The sequence below is a fragment of the Lytechinus variegatus genome, chromosome 14 (assembly GCF_018143015.1).
Source record: "Lytechinus variegatus isolate NC3 chromosome 14, Lvar_3.0, whole genome shotgun sequence".
Taxonomy (NCBI): Eukaryota; Metazoa; Echinodermata; class Echinoidea; order Temnopleuroida; family Toxopneustidae; genus Lytechinus; species Lytechinus variegatus.
In genome coordinates, this window is record NC_054753.1 from 13,284,149 (window position 1) to 13,297,087 (window position 12,939).

Sequence of the window (12,939 nt, forward strand, 5' to 3'; positions counted from 1 at the left end):
ATGAAGATATGAAATGGAAACGGTACTTTAATTTTGCCACTAAACATTTGGATGGAGATTTGTTATTTTCATGCGACTATATACCAGGTTTATTGAAAGTAACAGCTTCCAAATTTTACATGGACTTATTAGAAGAGTGCATAAGACTTATTAGAAGTACAGAGTTTGGGAAAGTGGTGATTTTAATAATAAGCTTATTCGATATAAATTAAGGGGTTTATAGACTGCATCATATTTTGAATAATAACGGTAAACTAAAATGTGATACACATTTTCTTAATTTGAATTTAGATGCAAATGACGTTGAAAAGATTAAGCATATGTATGCCTGTCAATTTGGAAGAACAATATTGAAATAAATGCAAAGCATGATCTGGAATCGATTTAAATTTGGGTAAGAAAACGACTAATTTAATGTTTTTAAAATCAAAAGAAATATACGAACAGCTGTTGTATAAAAATGAAATTAAACCTTCTATTTTTGACAGAATTAGAACGAATTATGATCTTACCAATAAGGAAATAGAAAGTATATTTTTAAGACTAAGATATTGCACACTGAATAGTCGATTAAGGGAGTTTCCAGGATAAATTCTTGCATATTTTATACACTAACCACCTTTTCCGTTTTGGTCTTATTTCGACCAATTTATGCTCATTTTGTGAAAAAGAAGAAGAAACGTACTACTATGAACATCTTTTTGATACTTGTGAATTCTCAAAATCACTTTGGGATCTATGTGCAAGAAGTTTAAATTTTGAAATAATTAATTTTATTTGGCAGGAAATTCTTTTCGGGAAGCAGAAGAAAAGTAAAGGTAAATATCAATTGATTAATCATGTCTTGATTTTAGTTAAATATCTTATTTACAAAAACCGAGAATTAACTTAAAACCTCCTCCATTGATTGAAATAAAAAAAAAGGTTTAGGGGGGATCAAAGAGAAGAAAATGAGCAACAAAGAGGGGGACTCTTACAATCCATTTCTCTAAATGGGAAAACTTAAATATTAGACCTTGTATCGGAGCCCATCAGAGCCAGTTCTCCACCGGATATGGGATGGGGGCCGGGGGTGTATAAGGACCAGGGCTGAGTTTGTGTTTGAATTTATTTTGAAGAGGCCGAGGTGATATGGGTTAAAAAATATATATGCTGATGGCTTCAATTCGTTTAGGTTTTATTAATGATTTATTTATTTTTGTATTTGGAAAATTTCTCTTATGTTTTTTTATTTGACACTGAAAAAAATCAATATGTTGGAATTTTCTGTAGAAGTTTCTTCTTGATGCATATAATTATCAGCAATGTTATAATTATGTATTGGAAGATGTCTGACATTGTGTTTTATTGTAACATTCATGAAAATATTATATTTCAAAGTTCTATTTGTTATATAGGCCTCTATATTATTTTGTATATGAATTGAAGTTGTCAATAAAAACTACTCAATACAAAAAAAAATCATCAATCGTCATCATCATCGATCATCATCATCATCTTAATTACCATCATTATCATCATCATCATCCTCATCATCATGCATCATCATCATCACTGTCATCATCATCGATCGTCATCATCATCGTCACCACCATCGTCCTCATCATCATCATCATCATATTCGTCCAACCTGTTTCCATCATCGTAATCGCGCGTCTCAACCAGCTCGCGCTTTGCGCTTGCATCATATCATCAATCAGATCACATTAGAAAAGGAAAGAAGAAAAATGGCCGCGCTCCGAGTTCCTCCAGAAGCTACATTTAGCCTTCGCTGGTTTATCCAGGGAAACTGCATCTCCGTCTTGTATTTTTTGCTGAGAAGTTACCCATCAACCAGTCCATTTTTCGAAACATTTTCCCAGCGATATCTCGCATCTATCGTCGTATTTGCACTCATCAACTTCTTGTATTGCTGGATTTTTTACAAGACGTACTTCACCAGACAGGTACCGTAATGTGTTGTCCCACATGATAGAAAATATGTTTGCGAGTCGTTGTCAAAATTGTTCGTTTTATTGTCTCACCTGCGAAGCAGAGTGAGACTATAGGCGCCGCTTTTCCGACGGCGACGGCGGCGGCGGCGGCGGCGTCAACATCAAATCTTAACCTGAGGTTAAGTTTTTGAAATGACATCATAACTTAGAAAGTATATGGACCTAGTTCATGAAACTTGGCCATAAGGTTAATCAAGTATTACTGAACATCCTATTAAAGTTTCATGTCACATGACCAAGGTCAAAGGTCATTTAGGGTCAATGAACTTAGACCATGTTGGAGAAATCAACATCGAAATCTTAACCTGAGGTTAAGTTTTTGAAATGTCATCATAACTTGGAAAATATATGGACCTAGTTCATGAAACTTGGACATAAGGTTAATCAAGTATCACTGAATATCCTGCATGAGTTTCACGTCACATGACCAAGGTCAAAGGTCATTTAGGGTCAATGAACTTTGGCCGAATTGGGGATATCTGTTGAATTCCCATCATAACTTTGAAAGTTTATGGATATGATTCATGAAACTTGGACATAATAGTAATCAAGCATCACTGAATATTTTGTGCAAGTTTCAGGTCTCATGATTAAGGTCAAAGGTCATTTAGGGTCAATGAACTTTGGCCGAATCGGGGGTATCTGTTGAATTACCATCATAACTTTGAAAGTTTATTAGTCTAGTTCATTAAACTTGGACATATGAGTAATCAAATATCACTGAACATCCTGTGCGCGTTTCAGGTCACATGACCAAGGTCAAAGGTCAATGAACTTTGGCCGAATTGGGTTTATCTGTTGAATTACCATCAAAACTATGAAAGTTAATGGATTTTATTCATGAAACTTGTACATAAGAGTAATCAAGTATCACTGAACATCCTGTGCGAGTTTCAGGTCACATGATCAAGGTCAAAGGTCATGTATGGTCAATGAACTTTGGCCATGTTGGGGTTTTTTGTTGAATAACCATCATATCTCTGTAAGTTTATTGGTCTCGTTCATAAAAAGTGGACATAAGAGTAACCATGTATCACTGAACATCTTGTGCGAGTTAGAGTAGTATTCAAAGTCAGCACTGCTGCTATATTGAACCGCGTGATGCAGGTGAGACGGCCAGAGGCATTCCACTTGTTTTAACCTTAAAAGTCCCTATTGGTTCTGAACAGTGCTGCAGTCTGTGTGTGTGGTGGCGGGCAATCGTTGTCAACTTGACATCCATCGTAGCTGAACATACTTCTGCAGTTTTCCTGCAAATCTATTAATTGGAATAATGGACATGATGCCTGATGGATTACATATCGTCAACTGTCGATTCAATTTCAAACAATTTTTCTATGCATTTTTATTTAGAGAGAAGATGAGACTATTATTAAAGTTAGTAATAAGACTGAGAGTTGAGGAAGTTGATTTGTTGAGAGAGGGTCCTAAATTGGGATCAATTCCATAAAACTTGTATATTTACAATAGGCCGAGATCTAGGCCTACCTTTAAGATGGGCATTTCATAGCTTTAACTTAAAGTTAAAGCTATGAAATGCCAATCTTAAAGGTCAAGTCCACCTCAGAAAAATGTTGATTTTAATCAATAGAGAAAAATCAGACACGCACAATGCTGAAAATTTCATCAAAATCCCATAAAATAAGAAAGTTATGACATTTCAAAGTTTCACTTATTTTCTACATAATAGTTACATTACGAGCCAGTTACATCCAAATGAGAGAGTCAATGATGTTACTTACTCACTCACTATTTCTTTTGATTTTTTTATTGTTGGAATTATACAATATTTCAATTTTTACGAATTTGACGATTAGGACCTCCTTGCCTGAAGCACGAAATGTTGAAATAATGGAATTCCATGTGTTCAGGGAGGAATGAAACTTCATTTCACATGACAATGACGAGAAAATAAAAATATTTCATATAATAAAATACAAAAGAAATGGTGAGTGAGTGATGTCATTAACTCTCATTTGGATGTAACTGGCTCGTTCACATAACTATTTTATTGAAAATAAGCGAAACTTTAAAATGCCATAACTTTCTTTCTTATTTTACATCCAATTTTGATGAAATTTTCAGTGTTATGCTTGTTGAATTTTTCTCTTTTTATTCAAATCAAGTTTTTGTTGGGGTGGACTTGTCCTTTAATATTTAATATCACTCCTCATCAATGAACAAGGTTATGACTAGACCAAAAGCTTTGGTCTCTGTATTTGTTATGTTGGTTGTTCAGCTGAACTCCGTTGGCTTCACTCACCAAATACAGAGACCAAAGTTCTAGTGTGATCTGTGCAGGGGAATCAATGGCCATATGTTTTTGTACTAAGTTCGGATAAAACAGAGAAGTGAAGTTGCGTGGCAGCCGAGGTAATTCACTGTTTTTGTTCCTTTTAACTTGAGTTTTCCCTGTTTTTGGGGCAATTAACGCCAAGAGGGAAAATTAATTTGCATTTCGGTCGCATTAATTTTCAAAAGTTTAATTCATTAAAGACAAAAATTGAAAAGCCCTGACAAGGGGATTTTGCATTGTAAGTCCCTTAATGGTGGCTGCACGATAGCGAGCAGTATGTGTATGAGGAGAAATTAAAAAAAAAAAAAAATTAATTCCTCGAAACAGACGGCTGCCAGCTGTCTAGATTATGATATACCTCAGGTGAAGTTCGTGCAGGCTCCACTTAACTACCGCTACACTACGCTCCACCTAACTGAACTTCGGGACAGCGAACCAGCTCGGATATACTGAGTGACAAAGGTGGGATCAAATGGGGGTTTATTGTAAAAATTATAGAAAAAAAATATAACAAGAAAGAAAAGTAGCTTTATTTCTTACTCTTCAGTCTTCACCCTTATTTCACTCCGTGTCCATCCTCCGGTTATCCTCAAAATTGGTGATTTTGGCCAATATCTTTTTCCTCACACGTATTATTCATGGCCGATTTCAAAACATCGCATGCGATCAGTCGTGCCAATTTGGGCGATACGAAGAATGGTCCTTGGAAAGACATGAACTAAGTCCATATACTTTCTAAGTTATGTTGTTTCAAAAACTTAACCTTAGGTTAAGATTTGATGCTGACGTCGCCGCCGTCGGAAAAGCGGCGCCTATAGTCTCTCTCTGCTATGCAGGCGAGACAAAAATGGAAAAGGGGTGGGGAAAAGAGGGAAAATTGTGAGAAAATAAAAGAAAACATTTATATTTAAGAAAATATATTTGGGCCTAGATTACCCCGGAGAAGTTAAAAATGACATCCGTTTTGGGTCGCCTTGCCCTGAAATTGACATCAGTTTTGCTGTGACATTGATTACAGCCCCCATATAAAAAATAACTTACCGCTATCCAAGATAAAATGCATCAGAGTGCAATCGAAATGTTTATGGTGATATGTCAGTGTGGCTTGCCGTAAATGCATTTTCTATCAATGCCGGCGGTGACGGGCTGCGAGCAAAGAAGATCATGCCTACGTTGGACATGTCTGGAGGTGTCTTTCCAAGGATGCCAATAAATGCCTATTATTATTTTTGGTGTGTAGAAGATCTACATGATGTTCTACATGAATTGGTCAGGATAAGTAATAAGTGATGGACTAGATTTCCAGACTTCTCTCAATATCTAACCCACAGGTAGCTTTCCAGGGTTGTCTTCTCGGCGTACTATCCGGGACAGGGCTCATCATCGGCTTCACGTCCAACACGTTTCATCCGTTCGGCTGGTACCTTGTCATCCTCAGTTTCTTCCATTTCTCAGAGTTCTTCAGCACCTGCATCTACAACTACGAAAGCCTGTCGCTGGATTCTTACCTCCTGAACCACAGCATAGCATACCATGTGGCGGCCCTCGCTAGCTGGCTGGAGTTCTTCATTGAACTCTACTTCTTCCCAGGTAAGCCTATGTTATGTAGGTGGATTGTTATTTTAGAGCATGCATGCAGAGTTTGGTTACATCATCTTGCGACTAACATGGCATACAGAAGGCACACTTGGTTGGTCTTCATCACTCGAATCTTGCTTTTATTCTCTTATTTTATTTATTTCAGACATACTATTGGTAATACTCATTAGATTTGCCAGAATTATGCTTAACTTGTCAGACAAATCACAATTTTATTGCATTTATGTGTATTCATTTGGTGCCAAGTGACAGTATCATTTTGAGAGTTCAGGACTCTGTATTACACAAAGGTTAGCGATTAATAGCCAATTTGAAAGAACGATTCTGATTGGTTGATTCAGAGTCTACTGAGCAAAGTGCGCATGCAACAATGATCTTGATAGGCCATTTCATTTAGCCATCAGTCACTAACCTTTGTGTTACAAGGCCCTGGTATGTGTATGTGCTTCTTGGTAAGACATGGTACACATTAAACTTTAAGTATAAATTGTTAAGAATTCATATTTGACATTTGACAACTTCTGGTATATGCCCTCTCTGTCAGGATTGAAATCGATGTGGTACATCAGTCTTCTGGGCATTGTGCTGTGTGTGGGCGGAGAGTTTCTGCGGAAGGGTGCCATGCTGACCGCTGGCCGGAGTTTCAACCACTACATCCAGACCACTAAAGCTGATGACCACGAGCTGGTCACTCACGGGGTGTATTCCTGGTCAAGACACCCATCCTACGTGGGCTGGTTCTACTGGAGCATAGGAACACAGGTTTGTAGGAGGATTGTGGGATACCCTGTGGTGGGGGCCGATCAGGGATTTGATAAATGAGGGGGGCATAGAAAATAATGATAGTAATAATCCATTTTTGTATGGCCCATTTCCGATTATCATCAATTGGGTGGGTTGATACCATAACACTGTCAGATTTGATCCTGTAAATGGCATTAACCCTCTAGTAAGGACGAAACCAACATTAGACCATGATACTTCCCATTGCATATTCATATCATGACTGTTTTCAATTTGACAAACTGTGTTGAATTTCTATTTGAGGCTGTTTTGTTTCTTTCAAAAGATTGAAAATAAACTGTATGATACATTTCTTTGCAGTTGATATTATGCAATCCTCTATGCTGTCTCGCGTACAGCATCACATCCTGGCGCTTCTTTAACGAGCGGGTGGAGGACGAGGAGATCACATTAGTTGCTTTCTTTGGCCAGAGTTATGTTGATTACCAGAAGAAGGTCGGCACCAAGCTTCCTTTTATCCATGGCTACAGATTATGACCGAAGCAATGTCAGAGGAATATCAGTGAGCCGCATTGACCAAATAATTTGATGCCTGCAAAATATCTACAACAAAACAAATGTGTGTCAGCGTTATATGGATATCAATGTTGCTATGTGAGGCAACATTTTGTGTGTGTCTGGCTTGGACATGACAACTATTTTTTTTTCAAAGTATATCTGAAATAATTCTGTTGAATGAGATTTTGCTTTGTGAATCATCAGATTGTAGGTCGGAACACATGGAGCTGAATCCCTGATCTAGCACCTTCATCCTCAGGCAAGGCATTACTTTACATTTTGCCCTATTTGACACTTCTATTATCCATTTGTTGTTTATTTGTATGCATGAGCTTCCATTGTGAGGTCGGTGCAGTCAGAAGTCCCCAGAGTTACATGTATGTCCTTTTCATATTTATTTCTAATAAGGGATGAAAAAAGGGAACAAGCTGTGCTCCTTTTCACAAAATTATAGATAAATTTTAATGCATCTCGGCATCGCATAGTGGATCGGCATTGTTATTTCATAAAAGCCTGGTTTTGCTCTTTTAATATGGACCACCAAAGTGGAGCTTTGACCACCACAATTGAATTTAATTTAGATTATTAAATTTAGATTTGTTGTTAGAAGGTGATGTACAAGGCAGATAAAAAAAAAATTAAGTTGATTTTCAGGTAATAGCTTTGACTTGGGTATTTTTACTATTGATAAATGCATATTCAATTATGTACTGTATATTTGGTTTTGTATTATGATAAGTTTGAAAGAATATAAAATGTGCCTTTTGTATACATTTGTGAAGAGATTATGACTTGCTGATGTATTTTTTTTAATATTTTGGGTGACTTATTAACTTATTGGCCAGAGTAAATAACAAATTCTATTTTTGAAGGGCTGGTTTCCCGAGGCATTGATTTATGAATTTAGAATGACCTATCTCAGAAAGGACATTATTTGTGGCCGAGAGGTTTAAGTACTGTGTAAAACATCATTGAAATGTTACCACAATAAAATTCATGTAGCATTCTATACTTTCAATACAAATTGATATGTAAGAGTTATTAATCAAATGATTACAGTTATAAGAACTGCATTTGTCCATTTAAAGGAATGGTGTGAGTAATATAATATGAACACAATTTACAGTTCCTAGCACTTATCATTATTTACTTACAGATTTATATTTACAACAGCCATAACTTTCTTATTCCATGTCCAAATTCTTCAAATTTTTAAATAGTTTTTCCTATTTTCTTCTCTCTCTCCCACCATTTCATGACCAATGTTGGATTCCCCAATAAGAAATTGCCTCTTGGCTTCCATGGCCAGACGGGTTCATGATAATTGCCCATACTCTTAAAGAGAAATTCCAGTAATTGCAGTAAACACTGATTTCATGAGAAAGTCTGTAAACCAGGCTTAATTGTCAGTATATCATCGAGGATCTAGATCTGGTACAGTTACATAAACTGAACTTTGTGAAATCTTGAAATCTACGCTGAAAAATGTTCACACTGAAGATAACCAACACAGAAAGGCACATGTGGGACAGTGTATTATTATTGCTGGAATAAAGACCCGACGGAAGTGACCGAATCCGCGCTTATTTTGCTTATTTCTCAGCAATTACACAATTTCTTCCAAAATCCTTTGGCACATATTTTTTATTCATACAAACAGACACTTGGGTGGTCATTATATAAGATTCTGTAAAAAGTCATTTTGAGATCGTTACCAATACTGGAATTTATCTTTAAGTCAGGTTAAACTTAGACCATGGTCTACTCTGTGCTAAAATTATGGGAAGCTAATAGTGTCAAAATTTGTATTAAGTTGTATGTTTCTTATCTCTTTCCTGATTCATCGATGGTGAAGACAATCGTCTATTTATACTTCCTAGACCATTATGAATGATTTGAGAGTCAAGTGAGCTGAAATGTTATATCTCTATTGTTAGTGATTTATGTCACAATTGGCTTTCCATACTTAAACCACAACTTTAAACCTGAGTTTGAATTAAACCCGACTTCAGAATATGGGCCAATGTGTGCAAAAGGGCCAGCCTTCATTAGTGACTTGTACAATATTTTGCAAAATATGTTTAAACTTTACTTGTGTTAACCTCAATATGTCATTGAAATTATTTTCAGGTGTAAAGGTACCTCTCTCCAGCATTAACCTGTATTTAATTTGAAACTTTTTGCTATATAATGTGAATTTTACAGTGATATTTTATTTTACCAATTGATTGCACTGCTTCTTTCTAGTCATTCCAAATTTAATGCGAAATCTATTGAATTGTATTTATTCATTGTTTGCATTTCATATTTGAATTTAATTATGTAATAAAGTTAAATGTATATTGAATTTATAGAATTTTTTTTTCACTCTTTCAATCAGTATTTTTTCCACCTTTGAGTTTAAGTTTCATTTGATGAAATTCTGCTATTTATATTAATGTAGTTAAACAGAAAAAAACTTTGATATGGATAATGTGAATTAACACTTGGGCAGTAACATTAAAGCAACCATCAATATTAATATTTACTATTGATTTGTAATTTTTTGTACATCTTGACTGCTGAATCAACATTGTTGATGTTATAAGGCCCCTGAGAGTGGCACAATGTATTACTATTAGTGATTCAATTTATGTTTGCAATATATGTTGTAAAAAATTGAAAATTGTATATTTAGTTTTACCTTTAGTTTGTTTTACTGTCAGTTTGAATAAGCTTGTGCAAATAAACATTATTTGAGGGATGTTTTTGTAACTGCAGGAAATGTAATTTTCTACACAAGGAAGCCAGAAGCTTGTTTAAGATGAGGTATATTTTATTTTTCAATTTTATTTTTTCCCAAAAAATTGTTTAGACCTTTTCTTTATGACTGCAATATCCTCTTATGTATACATGTAGTTGTGTATTTATGCATTGCCCTTCCATAATTTGAGAATATGCAAAATGTGTAATTTTTACCTCTTGAAGTTGAATTTCTCCCAAATCTAACAGATTTTTTTTTGAGATTTGACTTGGGTAGAGTTGCTGATATGGGGCCCGTTGCAGAAAGAGTTGCGTTTTAAACGCAAGCCCAAAAATCAATCGCAAGTCCCAAATGCGCGCTGTTGATTGGTTGAAAATGAAGTTGCGCGTGATTTTTAGAGTGCGATCGATTGCAACTCTTTCTGCAACGGGCCCCAGATCAAACAATATTTTCATCAGATGTTGGTTGACTAGATTTTAAATGCTAATTTGACAAATGAATGAATGCAAGCTTGAATCACTTGATTATTAAAAAAAAATTGTTGATGCATGTACATTGATGAAAAGATGGAATAATCCACTTGCAGTGTACATTTGGCAGATCCAGTGGGACCCCCCCCCCATTTTTTTTTTATTATAGAAAAGTGTATAACAAGTTTGTTTATTTTGGGGACCTTCTAGACTCCTTGTGATAGGGAGGGGGGGGGGAGTTTTACTTTAAAAAAGGTTACACTTCGTAATTCCGAAACATGTAAATTGCCTATTCCTCGATGTTCGTTAATCCGGAAACGTAAAAGGGTTCGTTAACCCGAAAATTTGTGGCGTTATTCCGAGGGTTCGATAATCCGAAAACCAAATAAGGTTCGATGTTCCGAACGTTCGTTAGTCCGAAATAAGGTTTGTTAATCATTACGTTTTCGGACTAACGAGCCTTTGGAATTACGAACCTCATTTCTTTTTTGGATTAACGAACCCTCGGAATTACAAACCTCATTTCGTTTTCAGACCTATGAACCTTCAGAATTACAAACCTTATATCCGAACCTTCGGAATAACGAAGCTTCAGAATTACGAATGTTTGTGAAAAAAAGAGAGGAAAGTTTCAAATGTGGTGACATTCTCCCTCTTTTATTTTGGTTGTCAAAAATTTTTTGAAGAAAAAATGGGCCCTTTTCACGGACCCCTTTCCATGAGAAATTTCTGGATCTGCCCCTGGCAATACACTTATTTTTTGATGTCTACTCTTATCTATTTTCATGAATTTCATGCAAGAGATTTTTTTTGACAAAATTGCAATTTATGTCAATTGATGCAAAATAAACACACTGGACAGAGAATAATTTCTTTTGATGCCAGTACTGTTGTATTTTATTAATGGAACAGATGTAGACATCTTTTCACAATATCAAGCTTTCGAGAATTAAAATTTGAGCCAGTCTTGAAATAGATTGTCTGACAAAAATTTAAAATGACATAACAATCTACTCAATTGTATATGTACATCAACATGTATATGTATGCATGAAAATATGAATTATGGAAGTGGGAAATAAAGAAGCATTAGTCTAAAATTGAATGTTTTTCATATTTTATTTGTGTTGGGTCTTTTTCATGGAGAGCTTACAATTATGGTATCTTTGGCATTATGGTATTACAATGGAAAACTCGATTGATTGCTTAGCACAGTTACCATGGTAGTTACCACAATGACAATATTCCGTAAGGCAAATGAAAAGGGTGTTTGGTGTAGCCCGCCCAACCAGCCCTAGTAAAACCTGCTGACTTATATTCATTCAATAACTTTGTACAACCACCCCACCCTGCTGGTCCAAACTAAAAGTGCTGACCAACCATTATTTTCAGCATTTTTCCACAAAAAAAAAATCAACAATTTGTGTTATTTTTCTTTTTCTCAGTTACAGCAAACCAACATATTTTTTGTATTTCTACTCTCAACTAATAGTATTTCTTTCCTGCCTTTCCATTCAAACCCAATCTCTCCTATTTTCACTTCTCATCAACTTCTCTTCATTCCACTATCTAATGATTCTTTGTCGTGGCTTAACACATGGTGAACCCTAAGTCTCTGCAAAGCTTCATCATGAATAGTGCATTGACTATTGTTTTGCCTCCTACAAGTCCTGGAACAAAACACACATCATTTTACTTATATTTCACAAAAAAAGGTCAGTTTATTACAAATATCTTTTCTTTAGGGATGGCTCCTTAATAAATATGAATACTTGATCAATGGGCTGAAATAAACGAGAAAAACTAAATCCTAAATCCATCCTGGTACATATTTCAGTCATCTTCAGCACAAAGAGCATTCCACAAAGTAACAAATTTACATCCTATTCAAATAATTGTGTGTCGTGGATACATGCAAATACATGTAGCAACATACATTAGCCCCCCCCCCCTCTCTTTCCTTACAAAGAACAAATTTTTCCTCATCAAGGCTAAACAGAGGCCCTTTTCATAAAACTTGTTACGAAAACAAATTTGCAACAGTTGAAAGCTCCTGAAATCAATTTGACTGGCTGGTAAAGAATAATAATATGTAGCATTTACGAGGTGCGGATTATCTAGTTGTCTATTCCCAGCTTTAGCTCCTGCTGCTAAAGGCGCTTGGTGCATTCAAGGAATAAATCCTGCCGGGTACCCATTTACCTCACCTGGGTTGAGTGCAGCACAATGTGGGTGAATTTCTTGCTGAGGGAAAACCTGCCATGGATAGGACTCGAACCCACGTCCCTCTGATTGAAAGACAAGAGTCGTAACCACTAGACCATGCTGCCCCACTGATAGTAAACTTGTTATATAAATCATGCATTGGCTTTTATAACCAGTCAAGATTCAGATCCGTACAGATAATCCAATGGCAAGGGTGAAAGAATTTTGTTCTAAAATCACACCAAAAAAAATCATTTTAGGAACTTATTCACAAGAAACATACAGGTCATAAGTCACACAATATGATATATGAAATATCTTGCACAGCAA

At 35.7% G+C, this 12,939-nt stretch overlaps 1 protein-coding gene across 1 annotated transcript; it reads left to right on the forward strand.

Moving 5' to 3' along the window:
• The first annotated feature begins 1,705 nt into the window (after window positions 1-1,705).
• Window positions 1,706-8,525, forward strand: LOC121427671 (protein-S-isoprenylcysteine O-methyltransferase-like). The gene is made up of 4 exons (XM_041624185.1): window positions 1,706-1,946; window positions 5,622-5,880; window positions 6,434-6,651; window positions 6,994-8,525. Exons 1-4 carry the CDS (start codon window positions 1,728-1,730, stop codon window positions 7,168-7,170), a joined length of 873 nt encoding a protein of 290 aa, XP_041480119.1. The 5' UTR covers window positions 1,706-1,727; the 3' UTR covers window positions 7,171-8,525.
• The last annotated feature ends 4,414 nt before the right edge of the window (window positions 8,526-12,939 follow it).

What these genes read in the sequence shown, in the direction of transcription:
- LOC121427671 (XM_041624185.1), top strand. Translation starts at nt 1,728, where the DNA reads ATGGCCGCGCTCCGAGTTCCTCCAGAAGCTACATTTAGCCTTCGCTGG. An exon ending in AGACGTACTTCACCAGACAG is followed by an intron (nt 1,947 to 5,621) that starts GTACCGTAATGT and finishes TCTAACCCACAG; the next exon opens with GTAGCTTTCCAGGGTTGTCT. An exon ending in ACTGGAGCATAGGAACACAG is followed by an intron (nt 6,652 to 6,993) that starts GTTTGTAGGAGG and finishes ATTTCTTTGCAG; the next exon opens with TTGATATTATGCAATCCTCT.